At 45.6% G+C, this 21,706-nt stretch overlaps 1 protein-coding gene across 1 annotated transcript; it reads left to right on the top strand.

Annotated features, from left to right (window-relative positions):
• The first annotated feature begins 2,369 nt into the window (after window positions 1-2,369).
• Window positions 2,370-19,836, top strand: SLC25A43 (solute carrier family 25 member 43). Its single transcript, XM_079962891.1, has 5 exons — window positions 2,370-2,679; window positions 3,833-4,074; window positions 5,335-5,507; window positions 16,183-16,317; window positions 17,436-19,836. The coding sequence occupies exons 1-5, from the start codon at window positions 2,408-2,410 to the stop codon at window positions 17,610-17,612; spliced, it is 999 nt and encodes a 332-aa protein (XP_079819017.1). The 5' UTR covers window positions 2,370-2,407; the 3' UTR covers window positions 17,613-19,836.
• Window positions 19,837-21,706: the final 1,870 nt, after the last annotated feature.

Below are 21,706 nucleotides of genomic sequence, written 5' to 3'. Positions count from 1 at the left end.
TTTCGGACTACAACTCCCATCATCCCTAGCTAGCAAGACCAGTGGTCAGCAATGATGGGAATTGTAGTTCAAAAATAGCTGAAGGCCCAAGGCTGGGAAACACTGCTCTAGACCAACCCCCTCCAGTGCAGGAATCACAGCACAAGCATCTCTCACAGTACTTTTGTACTGTTTTATTGTTGTTAGCCGCCCTGAGCCCGGCTTTGGCTGGGGAGGGCGGGATATAAATAAAATTTATTATTATTAGTGCTGTACTTTTGTACAGTGGTGCCCCGCAAGACGAATGCCTCGCAAGACGAAAAACCCGCTAGACGAAACGGTTTTCCGTTTTGGAGGTGCTTCGCAAGACAAATTTTCCTATGGGCTTGCTTCGCAAGACGAAAATGTCTTGCGAGTTTTTCCGACTTCCCCCCCCCCTTTTTCTAAGCCGCTAAGCCGTTTATCCACTTATCCGCTAAGCCGCTAAAAGCCGCTAATAGCGCTAACCCGCTAAGCCGCTAATGAGCTTGCTTCGCAAGACGAAAAAACCGCTAGAAGAAGAGACTCGTGGTATGGATTCTTTTCGTCTTGCGAGGCACCACTGTACTGTTTTATTGTTGTTAGCCGCCCTGAGCCCGGCTTCGGCTGGGGAGGGCAGGATATAAATAAAATTTATTATTGTTATTATTATTATTATTATTATTATTAAAACACATTTGCTCCATCTTCCCTGTGAACTGAGGAGATTTCACCCCTCCCATATCCAAGAATCTCCTGTTGAGTCTGGTGATTTTCCAGAGAGGAGGGGGCTGTGTTCTGCTCTCTACTTATTCCACTCCAGCCTAACATCAAAGAGTCAGTCACTCAGTGGGGGGGGGGGGGAGAGACTGAGTGTTAGAGATCGTTTGTATAGATAAGATTGCTGCTAAGAGCAGCTGCAGGCACTCAGTGCAGTTCAGCATTTTCAGTTTAGACCTCATTTAGCTCTGTATATAGTTGTGTATTATAGTTGTAGATAGAATAAAGAAGACATTCTACAGAGCTGCTCTCCGAGTCGTTTATGCTCTGCTATACTCTGCTGTGTGGGACGCAGGTGGCGCTGTGGGTTAAAGCCTCAGCGCCTAGGGCTTGCCGATCGAAAGGTCGGCAGTTCGAATCCCTGCGGCGGGGTGCGCTCCCGCTGCTCGGTCCCAGCGCCTGCCAACCTAGCAGTTCGAAAGCACCTCCGGGTGCAAGTAGATAAATAGGGACCGCTTACCAGCGGGAAGGTAAACGGCGTTTCCGTGTGCGGCTCTGGCTCGCCAGAGCAGCGATGTCACGCTGGCCACGTGACCCGGAAGTGTCTCCGGACAGCGCTGGCCCCTGGCCTCTTAAGTGAGATGGGCGCACAACCCCAGAGTCTGTCAAGACTGGCCCGTACGGGCAGGGGTACCTTTACCTTTTTACTATACTCTGCTGTACTCTGCTGTGCGACGACTGTCTTCTTGTGGAAGTGAATCTGGTGCTCACAACTCTAAGCTGTGAGTCCACAGCACTTTGACCTGTTCCTGTCCAGAAAGTGGTCTCTGGAAGTGCTACCCAGCTCGCCTAGCCCAGTCCGGGCTGAAATGGATGAGTCCAGTTGGTGGCACTAGCTCAAGGGCGATGCTGACATGAACAGGCCTTCAGTTACAACAGAATAACAGAACCATTCACAGAGTTGGAAGGGAACCACCAGGGTCATCTAGTCCAACCCCCTGCAATGCAGGAAACTTTTGCCCAACATGGGGCCTGAAACCACAACCCAGAGATTAAGAGTCTCGTGCTTTACTGACTGAGGTATATCTAAGTTCAGCATTTTCTCTCTCATTTTGGTGCCAGGTTAAGCTATGCCATTTTGCTTGGACAATTTAAGACTTGTCAGATTTTGGCTGGCCCACATGCATCTGAGACTATATAAGTGTGTATATAGGTGCATAGTTAATAAATGAATAACTAAAAAAAGGTTGTTTATGTTTCCTGTTTTCTTTTCCCAAGCAGAGATAATGTGTAAGCGTGGTGTCAGCTCCCTTAAAAAAGGTCAGCAACTTTGCCCCCCCCCCCCCCGTTGACAACTCTGGGAAAAGGGGGGGGCGCAGGAGGGATCTTTGCACCATAGCGCCGGATATGCTTAAGACAGCCCTGGCGCTAGAACTAAACTCCCCGAGCCACGCGCGCTCCGGGCTCCTAGGCACGGACAATCGGGCATCAGTCACCTGCCTCGACCCCTCTCCAGCTTCAAAGGGTCAGCTCTCCCTCCCTTTCCCGTCTCCAGACCAAGTTGGCACCGCCCCGCGACGGCCTTGCGTAGCGCACATAGGGGCTGGACTGCCGGGTATGCGTCGCTATGCGTCCTCCTCGCTAGTTGCCCGGCCCGCAGCGGGCATGGTGCAGCCGCCGCCCGGGCGGCATGGCGACCTGGAAGCGGGACAGTCGGCTCACCGCTCTGCAGCGGCTCAGCTGCGCCGGGCTGGCCGGGGCGCTGAGCCACAGCCTGACGGCGCCTCTGGAAGTTTTCACCGTCTTGGCCCAAGTTGGCACTCACCACTCGCGGCGAGGGCTCTGGGAGACGGGGCGCAGCTTATGCAAGGCCGAAGGCATTGGGGCCCTCTGGAAGGGCAACCTCACCGCCTGTTTGCGCCTCTTTCCCTACAGTGCCCTACAACTGGCCTCTTACCGCAGGTAAGCCAGGGCGAGAACCCCCCTCGGCTTTCGGACCCAACCAGTTGATACCAAAGCAATGGCGTGGCGCGAGGACACGGCTCTCCAAGGGTTAATAATTCCTGCAGCTCGTTGTGGCTGCCCAGCATTTTTCCATTTCTACAGGCTCATGGGAGGGGAGGGGACTCCAGTAAACTTCAGTCTTATTTTCACCTAACTACGACTAAGCTCTGTTGAACACAGTGAGACTTCCGCGTAAAGATGCACGGAGGTCCGAGTAAGAATGACTTCAAAAATAAAAAAAATCTATATAGTATTAACCAATCAGAGGGGTGGACTGAAGAGACAGAGGAATACTGGTAGTTAAAGGGCGCTTTGAACGGTCCAGCTGATGTCGAATTTCCTCCCTGTCTCTAGGAAGGTGTGTGGAACAGTGTAGCTACACTTTCTGGAGGTGTTTGTTTTTTAACTGTCTCACTCTGAAACCTAAAAGATAAAATATGATTAACTGTCCACAAAATGTATTTTCCATGCAGAAAGTGGGTTCCAAAACTGGTTCTTGCCCTGTGCAATATACAGACTTTCATTATAAGCTGTATTCTGTGCCCAAAAACAGAACTTATATTTCCCCTTTGGTTTTGAATAAGATGAAGGTTTTCTATATTTCCCCCAGTGGTGGGAGCTAGATGTAGCTTCCCGGGGGGAGTGGTGCTGAAGCTGTAAATCAAGTCTGATTTCTTTTAAAAGAAAGACAGAAATAAATTAAACCTGTTTTAGATAATCTTAGGCAGCGGGGGGGGGGGGGGGTTGCCTTCTATAGCCAGACTTCACACATGCGTAGTAGGCCTGCCATTTTTGTGTTGGAAGAGAACTGAAACTTGCATTGAATGGAAAGTTCGCAGAAGGCCTTTTTGATTATTGTCTGGGGTGGGGTGGCCAAACTACAAAGGTACAAGGCAAGAGCCACTGAAAAAATGAAACAAATGAGGGGGGGGGGTCATGGGGGGTCAAAAATGAAACAAATGAGGGGGGGGGTCATGGTTTCTTTGGTTAACTCATGGTTTGTTAAACAGTGGCTTAAACAAACCATGATTTAGTGTTACAAATGAATCACTGACTTTATCTATGTTGTGTATCTGACTTGTGATATCCTCACCCCCATATATCATACTAGGTTTGTCTTGCTGTTTGTGGATGATTTGGGCCACATCTCCCAGTGGGGTTCGATCATGGCTGGAAGTTTGGCTGGCATGGTGGCTGCTGTTGCAACATACCCAACCGAAGTCGTCAAAACCCGTCTCATTGTACAGAACCGGTTGGAACCCTCCTACAAAGGAATTCTGCATGCTTTGTACATGATTTATCATCAAGAAGGCGTCACTGCACTTTATCGTGGTGTTTCACTGTCAGTATTAGGTATCGTGAGACTGCATTCTTTTTCCTATAACATTGGGGTTGGAATGGTGACTGAAAGTCAGTGCTTTTTAGTTATTTAACTTACAGTATTTTCTGTGCCACCTGTTTTCTGGGCAGCTTCTAACAAAAATACGTTAAAATACAGCTGTCAGTTCGAGCAATAAAACAATAAAACAATAAAAGGCAGCATTAAATTTTGAAATGCAATAAGACAAGCCCCCCCCCTTTTTTTTAATCGCTTGTGTCAGATTTCAGTCTATTGCCTGCAAAACTGGTGTATCGGCAATGTGCTGTTAACTGCGTTCTCAGTCATTCATCCTCCCCAAAGCGATGTGAGGAGATCCAATTCTTCTGATTTTGCAGATGGGGCATCATGATTGAGAGGCATAAATTTTCCCATGACCAAATATAGCAAGGAAAAAAGAGGCAATGCACACAATCTGCAATAAAGATTCTGATTGGACCCAACAGCAGATGCTATACAGTGGTACCTCTGGTTGCGGACGGGATCCGTTCCGGAAGTCCGGACGGATCCTGAGGTTTCCACAACCTGAGGACCGCTTCTGCGCATGCGTGTGTGGCAAAACCCAATCAAATACTTTTGGGTTTGCTGCTTTCGCATCCTGAAGTTTATGTAACCAGAGGATTACATACCCGGAGGTACTACTGTATATGGTTTTTTAAAGACCCATTCAATTGCCAGTGATGACCTTGGCGCCTCACCTACTTCGGCTTTTATAGTCCAAATGTTTTAGAAAACCAAATATATCCCAAAAGAATATTTGCACCTTACATTGTGCCGTTTTGTAGTACAATGCTTTTCTGTTTTACCCTTAACAGAAATGCAATCAGACTTTGGAGTTAGTGACATTTCCAGGACAGTAAGCACATGTTAATCAGCAACTTCTGCTACAAAAGAGCATCAAAAGAATCCTGCTGGATGAAACCAAAGTCTTATGTAGTCTAGCATTCTGTTCTCACTGTGGCCAACCAAATGACTGTGGGAAGCCCCAAAAGCAGCCCCTGGGTGCAAACACACTTCTTCTGTTTCCATTTTCTGGAAGCAGAAATTATTGCAGGAGAAAGATATTCCCATCACACCCTGCGTTGCAAACTTCTCAGCGGCATCTGATTGGCCAGTGTTAGCAGATGGAATGTTGAGCTAGGTGGTTTCTTGATCCGAACCGGCATAGCAAGTTGTATCAGTAAGCGCCTAACAACTTCCACAAGTCTCTTTTGCTTGCTTGCTTTTCATGACAGGTGCTATCCCGTTTTCCATCGGCTCTTTCCTCGTTTACACACATCTGGATAAAATCTGGGGTCAGCCCAGCATCCACTTCACTCCTGTGCAGAACTTTGTGAATGGTTGCCTGGCTGCTGGTGTTGCACAGTCACTTTCTTTCCCTTTCGAAACAGTCAAGAGGAAAATGCAGGTATGGAATTTAGGGCTACCATATTCCTCTAGAACTGGGGTATGCAACACACCAGCCTCTTGCTCAGGGGTTGCCAACCTTTGGTGGGGGCCTGTAGGCACATTTGCAAAAGCTCTTGTGGGCACCACACCCCCACAACCAAGCACATGTTGCAACCTGTTCTGAGGACTACAGGAGAACGCTTCTTTCACACCTAATTTCATTGGAGGGAGGGAGAGGATACTGTTGGCATCAATGAAGGTCAACGGGCACTACATTGGCAACCTCCGCTCTAGTGGCATAGGCAGCGGAAAGGTTGTGGTGTATTGGGAGCAAGGGGACCCATTCATGAGGCGATCACACCTCTTCTGGGCTGCAGTGTTGTCTGCTTAAAGGACGGGAGGGAAAATCATACCTGGGACTCTGTGCATATGTTTAGCACTATGTGCTAGATTCTGGAACTAGAAGGTAGATGTATTGGTAGACCTTTGAGTTGTTTGCAGGGGATCATTCAGGTTTTCTGATTTGACTGATCCAACTGGCAGGTTTTATCTCGGAGTCTCAGGATTTCCTAGCTGTAAAATGGGGCTCTATTTATTTAACAATTTCTTTACCACTTGATTAGCACAAAAGCTCTGAGTGATTTACAAGAAAAAATATCAATAAAAGCAGTTAAAATCAAGTAGCTAAAATGCAATTAAAACCAGCTGTAAACTTTAAAAGAGTTTAAAGCACATCAACATGTATGTGTTTGGATAGGCTTGCCTTAAGAAAAATGTTTGAATCAGACCGTATAGTTCATAACTTGCTGTGCCTTAAATTTGCAAGTGCAAACACCCCTCACATGCCACTGTCGTGTCTTGCCTTTAGTCAATCACTTATCTCTCATCTTTAGTGTTCCTTGCCTATAAATAACATGAGTATTAACTGGCCAGCCCTTAGACTAATTTTAGAGCTTTGTGATAGAATCCCTAGTCTGTAATAAGTCAGAAGTAGTTTTGTATTTGTATATGCAGTTTATCTAACTGTATGGCTCATGGAGGGGATGTGGGTGGCGCTGTGGGTTAAACCACAGAGCCTACGACTTACCTATCAGAAGGTCGGCAGTTCGAATCCCCGTGACGGGGTGAGCACTCCCGTGACGGGGTGCTCAGTCCCTTCTCCTGCCAACCTAGCAGTTCGAAAGCACGTCAAAGTGCAAGTAGATAAATAGGTACCGCTCCGGCGGGAAGGTAAACGGCGTTTCCGTGCGCTGCTCTGGTTCGCCAGAAGCGGCTTAGTCATGCTGGCCACATGACCCAGAAGCTGTACGCCGGCTCCCTCGGCCAATAAAGCAAGATGAACGCCGCAACCCCAGAGTCGGCCACAACTGGACCTAATGGTCAGGGGTCCCTTCTCCTTTACGGCTCATGGACAACAGCAGAGAGTTGCACCGCCATTTTGTATCTGTAGCCCAGCTGTTGAGCCTTGGGGTTCTAGTAATGAGCAAAGCAGACCACCACCATTGCACTAGAATGGTACCAGTCCTTACATTTGCCATGTGACATCCTTTGTCACAAAGGAATTGTTGCTTTAGAGCAAGGTTGGAGAACCTGTAGCCCACCGGGTGTTGTTGGACTGTGGTGCCTATCACCCCTACCATTGGCCATTCTGCGTGGGGCTGATGGGAGCTGGAGTACAGCAGCATCTGGAAGGCTGCAGTTTGCTTGCCCCTGAGTACCTGTGTTGTTTCATGCATCCAATGAAAAAGAGCCTGGGAAGCAGGGCTTGTGGGAGACACTGCAATGGAGGGGAGGATCAAGCACACCCTGTTCCATCCACCAGTTTTCCCCTTCAGATGCTCTCTAAATGCACATTAATTTATAGATTTGGAAGCTTGTTATAGGAAAGCAAGGAGGTTCTTAATACTGCCATTGGTGCATCTAGCTCAATATTGTCCTCACGGACTGGCAGTGCCTCTTGTATCCCTACCTGGGGATGCCAGGTATTTAGTCTGAAACTTTCTGCATGCAAAGCAGATACTCCACGCCCGAGTTATGGCCCTTCCTTGTCTACTACATTTGCCTTGTAACATGTAGTTCTGCCCTTAGCTATATAGCTGGCAGAGGAGAAATGTTAGGTCATTTTGAGCCACTAGATGGTGATGTTACTCCACAATACACTTCCCACTCAGGCTGATTCCTGCAGCCTCCAACATTTCCTCTCTGATCTTTCTGCCTGGATTTACCAGGCAGAAACCTTTTTTATTATTATTAAGTTAGGATATTGCACACACTTAAGACCCGTTGAAGTAACTGGGAGTTACTTCTCGCTAAATATGCATAGAACTGAGATATGTGTTAAGTTGCTTCTTTCTTCATTTTAAAAGCATCCTTACAAAAATGTAAATTTGCAGCATCTTTGTTGTTCACCCTAACTATATCCCTTTGTCTCCCTCTTTCCCTTTGCTCCTGGTTGACCTATTAGCGAACTAAAAGGTATAGTATGCATGTTTGCGCATGGGTCCTCGTGGCTTACAGTAAAAAGTGCAGATGCTGGGTAGGTTTCTTTTTGCTAACAGGCTACTGAATTTTAGAAAGAAAGGGGAGGGAAGCAAGAGAGTACTAAATCATAAAGCAACAATGACTTTTCATAACGCTTTCCAATTCTAGCAAATGTGAAAGGCTTAGAATTTTCTACATAAGAGCAACATTCGCAAGATCCTTTTACAGACCCTTAGATCCTTCTGTTGCACTGTGACCAAACAAACCAAGAAGCCTTCAATTAACCATAGTTGCCCAGTTTGTCCAGACTGGGAAACTGTGGTTTCCCAAGGCCATGGCTCAATGGTAAAGGATCTGCTTTCTATGCACAAGGTCCCAGTAGTTCCTGGGGGAGACTTCTGCTTGAAACCGTGGAGAGCTGCTGCCGGTAGTGTTGACAGTACTGAGCTAGGTGGACCAGTGCTGTGACTCGGTACAAGGCAGCTTCCTCTGTTCCATATAATTGCTGGCTTTGGATCAAGCCTAGATCTTAAATTGTGGCTTGAAGTTAGTTTCTTATGTACTGAAGCTGCTAACCATAGATTCTTGGTTTGGATAAAAGCTATGGTTAATTAAAGGTTTCATGTTTTAATTACATTTTGAGTGAAGGGAGATGCAGAGGGGCTTCAAGCATTGGGGAAAGACTTGCTTTATTAAGCAGATATACGACTGAAGCAAATGCACAATGGGTAAGTGCATCTTGCTGTTAACCAGAAGTTTGGTGGTTCAAGCCCACCCAGGGATAGCTGTGGGCAGGATTCCTGCATTGTAGGGGATTGGACTCGATGACCCTTGAGGTACCTTCCAACACAACAATTCTATGATTCTATGTAACATATGATTGTCTGAAGCAGCTGGAGTACTCTTAAGCAAATATATGATTGACTGAAGCAGCTAAGTATTACTCATTTATTTATTATTTACACCCCTCCATCCTTTCTCAAATGAGCGAAGGACAGCATGCAAGACTCCTCCCCATTCCTACCCCCCATTTCATCAGCATAACAACCTTGTGAGGTAGGCTAGACTGAAAGAAAAATAGCAACTGGCCCAAGGTGAGCTTTACGGCCAGCAAATATTTGGACCCTGGTCTCCAAGATCTTACTCCGTCCCTCTACAATGCCACCGTGACCGTTTCTAATTGTCGCAATTTAAATAAAAAGAAAGGGTAATCTATTCATTTATTTAGAAGATTTATATGCTACCCTTCAATATATCTGTTCCAGAGCGGTTCGCAAAATAGATCAATAAAATAATAATAGTGATAATAATAATCATCATCATCATCATCATCATCTACAATAACGGAAGTAGGCAATTCCAGGCACCCAAACATGTGGAGGGAATCCTTTAAATCAGGGGTGCAGAATTTGTGCCCTTCAGATGTAGTTTTGGGATTACAACTACCCTAATCTTGAACTATTGATCATGCTTGGCTGTAGCTGAAGGGAACTGGAATCTGCATGTGTGTAGAAAGTAGCCTAGTGTACAAAGTTAAAAGTCACACTTGTTGCTCCACCTACATTTGCCTATGGCCCCGCCCACTATTGGCATGTGGCCCTTGGGGGGTTATATAGAAGGGAATGTGGCCCTTAGCTGGAACAGGTTCCCACCTATGCCTTGTATCATCCATTTTTGATGCACCTAGAACCTGAGAGGATATATCAGAAAACACACACACACACACACACACACACACACTTCTCTTTTACAGAAGCTTTCTGGACTGGTTGCCTCGAGACAGATCTTATTTACCCAGTAGGACTGGCTTGGCGTTAGATTAATGACAGACAAAAGAAAGCTGTTCTTCGCACAATGCATACTGTACTTTTATGGAGTTGGCTGCAGTGAAAGCCACTTGCCTTACAGAGATTTCAGAGGGTGCTCAACAGGTTCATGGAGATCAGCAACTGTTAGCTCTGACATGAGGGTCCTGTAACAAAATGCTGCAGTGTGGAGTGCTTTGCTTCACTATTGAAGTCAGCCAGCCATGTCTTCCTCCACAACACTTTATACCATTCTCCCTTCCACCCCAGTTTTCCTCCTCCCTTGCAAATTCTACAACCACTGAGTTCATAGGCCTGGTTTATTTTAGGAACAGGGGTGTCGGCTCCTCAACAAGCTATACACTCATACAGTTATTCACATGTAATATTCAGTGAGTGCTGTGCTTTCCCCCCAGAGGTACTCAAGGGTACGTAGTACCAGCACCTCTTTTTCTAGAATAAAAGCACTAGCTAAAAGTGTTGCACTTACTGTAAGAACTTCATGGTGAGTACCTTTTTCCCTAGAAGGAAAGCACTGAACAAGTGTATAGTTTGTGTGCCTGGGTACCCAACGTTCAAGCTGTACATGTGCACAGTTACTTAGCCACATGCTAAGCAGATGCGTATAGCATTGCACTACATGTCATTTTCCTTTCTAGTCCCTTATTTCTGTTTCTGTTTCCATAAAGCTCAAAGTTGGGATCCCAGAAAGGAACTGATTTCTGATAGGCTTAGGAGAGTCAGAAGGAATCTCAGGCTAGGCCAGAGAAAGTATAACTTGTGGAATTGTTTGGCAGAGCTCCTGCACCTTTAGAAGCTGAGTTGAAGAGGAAAGCAACACCTGCTGAAATCCCCTGTCATGCACAGCTGCTAATATGCTGATATTTCACAGCTGAAATTCGGGGTCAGACTAGATGACCGCCGGCTCCCTTTTTGTCCTGAATGTGCTGAAATTTGGGGTCAGGCTAGATGACCCCTTGGTCCCTTTTTGCCCTGAATATGCTGAAATTTGGGGTCAGGCTAGATGACCCCTTGGTCCCTTTTTGCCCTGAATATGCTGAAATTTGGGATCAGGCTAGATGACCGCTGGGTCCCTTTATGCCCTGAATATGGAAATATGCCCACTTTGGTATCTGGTCCTCCTATAATGGAATTCGCCACCCCGAGATCTGGCACTGAGCATTAGCTCCAGTGACTTTCATAGCACAGTCCTATAGATGTCTACTCAGAAGCAAGCCCCACTGTGTTCTCCCTGATAAGTGTTTATAGGAATGATTTCTTGGGAGGAGTACAAGTCTACCAGTTGGCTGCGCTAGCTAAAAACAGAAATCCTCAGAAGAAGGATTGGAACCTCAGAACAGAATCCTGAAACATTAGATCAGATTCTGATATCTGGCAACCCCAGACCTTGTTCTCACCTTGGGTAGCCTGGTGCAAAAGAAGACAGGTGCTCTTACACCTTTATGTAGGAAACATCATTTTACCAGGTGCACAAAATCCCCCTCCTATTAAAAGTCCCATTCTTTCTGGACACCCTAGTATCTGTTATGTAGTGAAGTTTCACCCTGGGCCAGCAGGGGGATACTGTATATAGTTTTCACTCAGGTCTGTAGATAGTTTTCACTCAGGTCCACATCAGTTATTTTAGGCGGGAACTCTGGGCTGTTGTTGCTACAATGTTGACAGCCGGCTGCCTATAAAAGCAGGCCGGCTGAGCTGTTTGCAGTCAGTTCGATTCCAGCTTACAAAATAAAGAGCCGCTTTGGAGAAATCGCTGTGTCGTCTGCTATGTCAACCCACAACTTAACACTATTTCACCAGGTGTACAAAATCCCCCTCCTATTAAAAGTCCCGTTCTTTCTGGACACCCTAGTATCAACCAGCAAAGGAAGTAGTATCAACTTTTAGTGTATGTATTGTAAGCAAACCCCCATTGGAAGCCTGAATTAATCCACCACCAGCAGAGAGTCCTATTGTCCCAACCTAGTCCAATGCAGAAACCGTGCCTGATTCCAAAACTGTTTCCCTCTAGGGATATAACTGTGTCAGTTTCCCAGGCCCTTCCTTTGGGCAAAAGGAATAAGCACATCCCCAGACAAACAGAATCTCAAGTGCTTCATTGAAGCTTCGACTGAGGGCTGCAAGATTTGAAGTTGGGCTTCATTCAGCCTGGAAGTATTTAGATATCCTCAATCGGCCGTGTTAACCTAGCCCTTGAAAGGATTCTGTGTTCTTATTTTAGATTTCAGATTAAGTGAAATAAACGCCCCGAGTACTTCTGCGCCACTTCTTTTCCTAATCCCTTATTAGCAAGGCTGGCACATATTTGCACTCCTAGGCTTTCTCAATGAAAATATAATTTCAAAGAATTCTTGCAGGGCAACTTTTTTGTACCTTGGAAAGATCCATAAAAACCTGTGTCTTTATTTCTTAATTCATTTCTATATCTCTTGGGTTTGGGCTTGTGTGTGTGTGTGTGTGTATTTAGTGCATGTATTAGTTGCATTTTTGTTTTATTTACTTACAGGATATTAGTGGGGGGTATTTTAACCTTGCTTTGGAAGCAAGGGGACATGGTGAAGGGGATTTAAAAAAAAAAATTAAATTGCAATCTGTTAATCAATTAAAAAGCAGATAGTAAATCCAATCAAAACTCTTCTGTCCAGTTGAAGAGTGCTTCTCTGTAGCGGAAACATGTCCTGGAGGGCTCATCTTTCAGTAAACAAAGTGAAGCAGCCAAGAACTTAAAATATGAGCGTGGAAGCATCTCATGTATCATCACAAGGCATCCCTCCGACAGAGAGGATCATTTTAGGCTTATCACTGTTAAGAAGCTGTCTAAGGTCTGATTTAACACAGAACATGGGGCATAGAGAATGCTTTCCCCTTGTGAACCCTCCAGATATGTTTGGGTAATTGAATCTCTGGTGTGCTAGTGTTAACATGTGAATTTAAACATAACCTAGGTAGGTTGCAAGCATTCCTGCACAGAAATCTGCAGGACTGAGGCTGGGTCTGCAGATGCAACAGAAGGAAATGGTAATGAGGCAGGGGTTTGAATTGCTTGTACTACTTAGGTTGCAAGTTGAAGATGCTACTTTTGAATGCTGTCGTTTTGTTGTTTTAAGGCCGTGCAAGCAGAAATGCAACACATCTGTGAATTTCATCTGCAGTTCTGGTATTCTGTTTGCAAGAAGTTTTTATCCTGCAGTCCAAAGTGGTGTGATTTATCCTGTTGACTCTTTCTTCTTGAGTTTAAACCAGTCCTAATTCATTGTAAGAAAACGAACTTGTTTCCTCTATGCGTGAAAAACAGTTTCCAAGCTGAACCTGCAGCGCTAGTATCTTTGTACTTTCAAAGTTTCTTGCAAATTCTCTCTAATGCTGAAGAATGAGAAAAGGAAATGAGTTCTGCCCTTATGGCTTAACTTGTAGGTCTTGGCGGATATCTCACACAGTGCCTTGCAGACATTGCTTAGCATAACATTTATCTGGGAACTAGGCCAGAGAGAGAGTGAGATGCAGAATTCCCTAGCTGGAAGCACAGAACTTGTTGTCGTTTCCCTTCACTGTGGCTGGAGCAGTGATTTCCAAACTGGAGCCAGGGCACAGACATATGTCCCAAGAGTATTGCCAGTGTGGTATAAGCAAGCAATTAATTAAATAACTAAAGCAGAAGTGGCTAACCTATGATCCTCCAAATGTTGCTGGACTACAACTCCCATCATCCCTTGCTCTTGGCCATGCTGGCTGGGGTTGATAGGAGTTGCAGTCCAATTCTACTTAAACACATATACACACAGAGAGAGAAAGACTTTGCTGTTAGGAAAGTTATGGGGAAATGCATTTAAGAGTGTGTGAAAGAACGGAAGACATGTAAATACCCTCCAAACAAAACAGGACAAGTGCTTATTGCTGTAGAACCCATCCCATAAATAAATCAGAGCAAATGCTCAATGAAGACTGGACCTAGCCTGACCACTGGATAAACTTTGTGCAAGCTAAATAAATAGGTCATCTGGAGGATCCCTGAACAGACACATATTGGATTGCGCTGTAGACCTGGAATTCTAAACATGCTTCCTAACGTGTTTTCTCCATTGAAATCAGTGAGACTTGAAAGCAAACATGTCTTGAATTACTCCATGATAATGTAGCTGTTCCACGTAGAATACTAGCAGGAATGAACGAATGAATGACAAAAGTATGTTGTTGTTGTTGTTGTTTAGTCGTGTTCGACTCTTCGTGACCCCCTGGACCAGAGCACGCCAGGCACTCCTGTCTTCCACTGCCTCCTGCAGTTTGGTCAAACTCATGCTGGTAGCTTCAAGAACACTGTCCAACCATCTCGTCCACTGTCGTCCCCTTCTCCTTGTGCCCTCCATCTTTCCCCACATAAGGGTCTTTTCCAGGGAGTCTTCTCATGAGGTGGCCAAAGTACTGGAGCCTCAGCTTCAGGATCTGTCTTTCCAGTGAGCACTCAGGGCTAATTTCCTTCAGAATGGAGAGGTTTGATCTTCTTGCAGTCCATGGGACTCTCAAGAGTCTCCTCCAGCACCATAATTCAAAAGCATCAATTCTTCATCCATCAGCCTTCTTTATGGTCCAGCTCTCACTTCCATACATCACTAATGGGAAAGCCATAGCTTTAACTATACGGACCTTTGTTGGCAAGGTGTATACAAAAAAGTATACTTTTGTGTGTGTACAAAAGGTGTGTACAAAAGTATACTTTAAGCACACTTAGCAGAAGAATTTATAAGTGAATAGTATGGAATTGCTAGGCAGTGTATTTTTCATGTGTCTGTGTAATTTAGACCAAGGGTGGGAACCTGTGGTCCTCCAAACATTGGGCTCCAGCTCCCATCATCTGCAGCCAATACAGCCCATGAAGGGCTATATCTCAGTGACAGAGCATATGCTTTGCACATAAAGGGACCCATGTTAAATCTCTGGGTAGAGCTAGGAATGCCAGTAGGTGCAGAGACAGAGAACCAAAAGTCCCCCAGATGCTGATGGACTCAAGCTCCCATCAGCCCTAGCCAGCAGGTCTAATGGCCAGAGACACCGGGAGTTGTAGTCCAACAACATCTGGAGGACACCAGTTTCCCACCTCTGGTGTAGACAAGACTGAAATACTTGGACCAGTGGTTTGATACAGCAGCTTCCTATGATCTGTGATAATTGGAGTCCAGTAACATTTGGAGGAGGGACACGGGTGGCACTGTGGTCTAAACCACAGAGCCTAGGGCTTGCCGATCGGAAAGTCGGCGGTTCGAATCCCTGCGATGGGGTGAGCTCCCGTTGCTCAGTCCCTGCTCCTGCCAACCTAGCAGTTTGAAAGCACCCCAAAAAGTGCAAGTAGATAAATAGGTATCGCTGTGGTGGGAAGGTAAACGGTGTTTCCGTGCGCTGCTCTGGTTCGCCAGAAGCGGCTTAGTCATGCTGGCCACATGACCCAGAAGCTGTCTGCGGACAAACGCTGGCTCCGTCAGCCAGTAAAGCAAGATGAGCACTGCAACCCCAGAGTCGTCCGCAACTGGACTTAACGGTCAGGGGTCACTTTACCTTTTTAACATTTGGAGAGCTGCGGGTTTGCCACCCATGGTTTAGGCAAATAGGATCAGGTAGTACAGCAGTGCAGAATGGAGCATATCTCCTCTCCTTGTCTTTGTATTGGTGCAAGTCTGAAATTCAAAAGCCTGGATATTATGTTTATTACAATAAAGTAAGGCAGCAGCAATACTAAGACTACAATCTCCTCTGTGCACTTAATGCGGAAGTGTAAGGCCCATTACAATCTCCTCTGTGCACTTAATGCGGAAGTGTAAGGCCCATTTAATTCAATGGGACTTCTGTGCAGATATTCTGTATATATATATATTTGCTGCTAGGCTGCATTCTTAAATGCACTTAAGTAAGTGTAAGCCCCATGGAAAACAGCACAACCTGCTTCTGAGTAGACATGCATCAGAGTGCAGACTTAAGGGCGCTTGAAAACCATCACTGTTTTGGGGTGGGATTCAGTCACATACCAGCAAATGCAGCTTGTGCAACTGCAGCCATACTGGTGCTCTTGCACAGCAAACCCACTTCCCTTTTTGCAACGAAGGAAGTGATGATAAAATGTGGGATAAGACTTGCTTTGCTCTGCTCAAACAAATCAGAACAAATGTTCAATGCATCGCATAACCTCCCTGCAAACTTTGTGCAATCAAATTCGGACGAATGCTCATGAAGTAGGGCACCCGGAAGTGACCTTGGGCTGCAACCATAACCCCACTTCCCCACTAACCTTACTAGGACTTACTTCTAAGCAGACATGGCTAGGCTTCTGCTGAAAGGGTTTCAGAACAACAGGGACTTATTTTCCTCCTTTAAAATGGTGATGTGTTCTCTCCCGAGCAGGCTCAGAGTCCTTGCCTCCCACATCACGGAGGGGTTGATGTCCATTTTGCAGGCATGGTGGACTGTTTTAAGCAAACGGTGAAGACAAAAGGGGTTCTCGCCCTTTGGAATGGACTCACTGCTAACTTACTCAGGGTACGTACTAAAGCACCTGTTGTTCAATACCACTGGAGGTCTGATTTATTGTGCTCCTAATTAGAAATTTATTCTTTTTTCCTTTTTCCAGGATTTAACCATGAGGTGTTGATGGAAGTTGAGGATTGCATGCAGTTTTTTAAAGCTGCCATTCTTTGTAGATCCATCTTTATATAACCTCAGAGTGGTTTTCAGGGTTCTCTTTTTTTTTAATAAAATTTTTATTAAGGTTTTTACATTACAAAAAATAAGAAGAAAAAAAAGAAAAAATACAAAATACAAAATAAAAATTGTTAAAAACAGTCAATCTTTCCATCACATTATTTTTCATTAACTTGTTTCTCGGACCTCCTCATACCTCCCTTTTTTGTATTCCAAATCAAATTATTAATTCAACAATTTCTTTCCCTCTTTACGCTACCCAAATCTTATTTTTAAATTATTACAATCTTGAATTTTTACTTGTATAAACCCATTTTTTCATATTCCTTTAACCCATTACAGCTAGAAACCACTTAGTTCCAATCCAACATTGTTCTAACATTCATTAATTTTACAATGTCTCTTTAAGTAGTCTTTAAATTTCTTCCAGTCTTCTTCCACTGACTCTTCTCCCTGATCTCGGATCCTGCCAGTCATTTCCGCTAATTCCATGTAGTCCGTCACCTTCATCTGCCATTCTTCCAAAGTGGGTAGATCTTGTGTCTTCCAATATTTTGCGATAAGTATTCTTGCTGCTGTTGTGGCATACATAAAGAAAGTTCTATCCTTCTTTAACACCGATTGGTCAACTATGCCCAGAAGAAAGGCCTCTGGTTTCTTCAAAGGGGTATATTTAAATACCTGGTTTTCAGGGTTCTCTCCTTCCCTGTTTTATATTCCCAACAACTCCATGAGGTAGGTTAGGCTGATCTAAGATGACTGGCCTGCGGTCACCCAGTGAGTGGGGATTTGAACCCAGGTCTCTCAGTTCTAATGGTCCACCATTCTAACCACTGCACCACACTGCCTCTCGATTAATAAACATGCTCAGGCTTTCCCCCCATAGTAGGCTTGAAGCCTGGATAATGAAAGTACGTGACTATTTATGTGTTTTCGTTTGCTTGCTTTCTAAACAGATTGTTCCTTATTTTGGAGTCATGTTCAGCACTTTTGAATTCTGTCGTCGCGTCTGCCTGTATCGAAATGGTTACACTGATTCCCCTCTGACCTACAAGCTAACTCCAGGTGTGGACCAGAGTTTAAAGCCTAAAGAACTGCAAGAATTTAAACTACTTGGAAGAAGAAGCTTTTAAGCCTCAGGATGCATTTTCTGCAAAGCAATACTAGGTCAACGCTGCAAAATAAGACACTGTGGTTTACTACCAGCTAACTAGCCCTCAGTTTAACAGCATGTGACTTTTTCCTTAAAATGCCTCTTATTGATAAAACTAGGCCCGAACTACTGAACGGGCCACTAAGCCAATGGAGCTCACCCGATATTGATTGTGATCTGCCGTGCAGTAGAGATCCTCCAGCCTGTGGCCACAAGTGACATCAAGTGTGGAGCAGACGGCTGCCCACTTGTCAATCACAGGATGCCACAATGGCATCAGGTGCAAGGTGCTTTGAAGTCCCAAAGTCAGGACTTCAAAACACCTTGCAAGGCACTGCTAAAACAGAGGGCAAAGTCGTCTTTCGTGTTCTTGGGGTTTCCTTGCAGACCCCTCCCTGAATCAGGAAAGGGTTTGCATGGAATCCTGCCAAACTGAGCAGGATTTAACCCTGTTCATCAACTGATGAGTGGGAGTTAAATCCTGCTCCATTTGGCTGCTCACCGGTTCAGGATTTAACTCCGCCCTCCTGACTATCAGCTATCAGCTGACGTCTGCTGATGGACGGGTGGGCACAGTCTTGGGGGAAGTGGCCTTGCAGGTGGCTGTTCCCTTCCCTGCTCCAAACAGACTTCAAAGAGGCTCCCTGATCATTAGTTACAGCAAACTGCTATGGAGGCACATCTTCAAAGGAGGCTGCTGTTAATTACCAATCAGCTGTAACAACAGAGGGATGAGGAATTAGGGATCCAGCCTGCTGGTCTCCTTACCCTGGGCTGAGCAAGTCTGTTGTCTCAAACTATACGTGCTGCAGAATGAGATGACAGAATGGACTATAACACTCAAGACTGAAAGTGGGGGGTGTATGCTATTTTTTTATTTCTCTCCCATAGTTCACTCCACCGCAACATAACACAGCAGGGAGAAAAGTTCTGTTCCAGACCCCTCCTTGCTGTGCTATTTTTTTCTGACTCCAAATAGCTTTTTGATGTAAGGGAGCACTGGCATTTGTGGTCCCACCACCCCCTTTGAAATGATAGCCCTTTCTGTTCCTTTGACTACCTTATTCTGCTATGTATGTAGACCTCAGAGGCCCCTGCTGTATGTAGAGGCCCCAGAGAGGCAGCAAAAACAAGTCTATTGAACCTTTGCAGGCCATCACATATGGAAGGTGGGCTGCATTCAGCACACTGAATCTCAGGTTGTACATGCATGGCCTATTCTGATGATGTGACTGTAATAACAGCAGGGAGGCAAAGTCTTATTGGCAGTGAGGAGAAAGAACCACTTCAACGTCTTTTGGGAGGGAGAATGCCAAAATGAGAAATCAGGTGGTTTTACTTGCATGCACCGAAAATAATGAACTGTTTTTGAAAAGTAAAAAAAGCACATGCAAAGGATAATCAAAAATCACACAAAATTTTCATTTGATGCTACGTGTCTTTGGGAAATACATTAGGTGGTTCACAGGTGGGGTTGCCCTGCCCACCTGTCAAAGCTGACCTATAGGGGGCCACCAGGCCAAAAAGATTCCCTGTATATGATGTATGTGATAAGTATGTATGGATAAGTTAAGTATGGAGGAGTTGATGAAGAGTAGTGAGATGACATGATGGAAGTGCTTCTCCACATCAGAATTCCCTACTCATAAGAAACCAGCACAGGGAGATTAGATTGGGAGCCTGTCTGAAAAATGCAAGGTTTCCACAGGTACAAAGTTTATTTTGGGAGGGTGAATATTTACATAACACAATGCTGGGTGCCACTTGAGTTCTGAAGTGGCACTGCACAAAGCAAACTTTGCTACGTTATGCTTCTGGCTACGGGGACTGCAGAATTTTCTGGTGGACTGTGACCTCAATGCAATGCAGGGAAAACCCACTGCTGGGTCTCTTTGTGACTCCTAGAAAACCTCACAAAACCAGTGACTGTGCACTTTATAAACGGCAAACCAAAATGTATGACAAACTCTTCTGTCTCAGGCACATGGAATGCAGGTGTATTAACAAAAGTGAGTCTCCGGGGAGGGTGTGTGGGTGTGGGTGTGTGTAGAATTGTGGCTCTCTGTGTACCCTTGTTGTCATTTTAGTTTTGAGCACATGCATACTGTTGTCAACAATTGCTGTTGAAACCCTTGCAATAACAGTCCTTGTTTCACTTTGCCAAGGTGTATTTGATATTAAACTTACCTTTTTCCAGGAAAAAACAGTGCAAAATGATGATGTGGTTAAAGAGTTGCAATGCTGCTTTGTCCCAGTTCTCTCTCATATTCATATGTGCAAAGAAGAGGGAATTTTGTCATACAAGGATAGGAGAAGCCAGCTATGCCAAAATCCCCACTTCTACATATATACTAAAGAGGAACAGGAATGCTGTAAATGTATTTTGCATCTGTGCAGAACAGAAGGATCAATTTTATTGGAAGTCTCACTATTACTGAAATGGGTTCTTGTAGGCAGGCCAGACCCTAGCAAGGTGCAGGGAACTTCCTTCACACCAAGGGTGCCCCAGTCCTTTCTGGGCAACATTCCTAGGGCCACATGCCAGGTATGGGAAGGTCCATAGGCAAAGCAATGAATGTAAATGTTACCTAGTTTCTAGACACACAGACACACAAATGTCCTATCAATCCAGGCAAGCAGAGGGCATCATCAGAGGGCATTGGTGACTGCCTGACATCCATTGGGGCTGGTAGGGCAGAAGACAGGGTACCCAACAGCAAATGGAGCTGGAGCAGATGACAGGCAGATCCAATTAATTCTACTTCTGTTTCTTCCCTCTCTGCTCAGTTCTACAAGCATGCCGGTCACACAAGCATGCTGGTCAAAGATGGAGTTGACTCTTTATTAGAAAAAAACCCACAATCTTCACTTACTTGATTTGAGTGTCAGGCCAACAAGCATAGCAGCTCATTCCCGGTACTCATACTCCGTGAAACTCAGTTGCCAAGACTGAAAGTCCCTGCTCCCCACAGTCAGGGCTTTACCCGAGCAATCAGACTCTGCTTACATGTAGTCAACCTCTACTCCACCCGTGTCTCTTTTGGTTCTGGGAGACAAGGGGGGAAGGGAGCATGTTGCAGCAGGAAAGGAAGACACCCTTGCTTTTTCACCAGCCCGACTCATGTCTGCTTCTTGGCGTCCCCACTTCCACCCTCCTGCTTCTGCATCTGCCACTGATTCTGGGCTCCTCTCTGCCACGGGCTCTCCCCGCTCACTAAGCCATGTTACACAGTCTTCTCCCTCTTCTCCCCCTGACCACTGATCATCGTCCCATCACCACTCACCAGGCTCTGAGCCTTCTTCCCTTGGGGGTTCCCCAGCTGGATCCTCCCACCAGTCTGTGACAGTAACACTGACACTATGGAGGAGGAAGCTGGCAAGCAATGCCATCCTCTGCTGGTTGTAAGGAATGAGGCAGGTGGGGGCTGGCTGAGGGTGAAATGTGTTTGGTGGGGACAGTGTGCCACATGCTCTAATTCAGTGTTTCCCAACCTTGGGTCTGCAACTGCTTTTGGACTACAATTCTCATCATCCCTGACCACTGGTCTTGCTAGCTAGGGATGATGGGAGTTGTAGTCCAAAAAGAGCTGAAGACCCAACGTTGGGAAACAGTGCTCTGATTCACCAGCCTCCACTGTCAGAGTACACACCTTGAGGCATCATGCCTCTACCTGTTGCTTGGAATTGCAGGTGGGGAGGTTGCTGTTGCACCTTCAGATCCTGCTTGTGGACGTCCCGTAGGCATCGGGCTGACCAGTGCAACAACAGGATGCTGAACTAAGTGGTCTATTGGCCTGATCCAGTTGTTGGTATCTGTTTCGAGAGACAATGGAGCACACACAATGGGGATGAAGTCAAACCCGCTGGAGAACCACAGTGCCTGCTGTGGCTGCAAAGACCGGTAACTCATAACTGCTGTCTCCTGTGTTGTTTTTGCTGAGTTAGCAAGCCTGGGCAGCATAGGATGCAACTTCTATGGGCTAAGGTCTCTTCTGCCCTCCCAGTAAAATATCCCTCCCACCATGTTGATGGACATTGTCATTCAAGTGGTGTGTGTGCACCACATCATGTGAT

This window comes from Podarcis cretensis, assembly GCF_951804945.1.
Source record: "Podarcis cretensis genome assembly, chromosome: Z".
NCBI classification, from domain to species: domain Eukaryota; kingdom Metazoa; phylum Chordata; class Lepidosauria; order Squamata; family Lacertidae; genus Podarcis; species Podarcis cretensis.
This window is presented reverse-complemented; position numbering and strand designations above follow the sequence as displayed.

What these genes read in the sequence shown, in the direction of transcription:
- SLC25A43 (XM_079962891.1), top strand. Translation starts at nt 2,408, where the DNA reads ATGGCGACCTGGAAGCGGGACAGTCGGCTCACCGCTCTGCAGCGGCTC. An exon ending in CAACTGGCCTCTTACCGCAG is followed by an intron (nt 2,680 to 3,832) that starts GTAAGCCAGGGC and finishes ATATCATACTAG; the next exon opens with GTTTGTCTTGCTGTTTGTGG. An exon ending in TGTTTCACTGTCAGTATTAG is followed by an intron (nt 4,075 to 5,334) that starts GTATCGTGAGAC and finishes TTTTCATGACAG; the next exon opens with GTGCTATCCCGTTTTCCATC.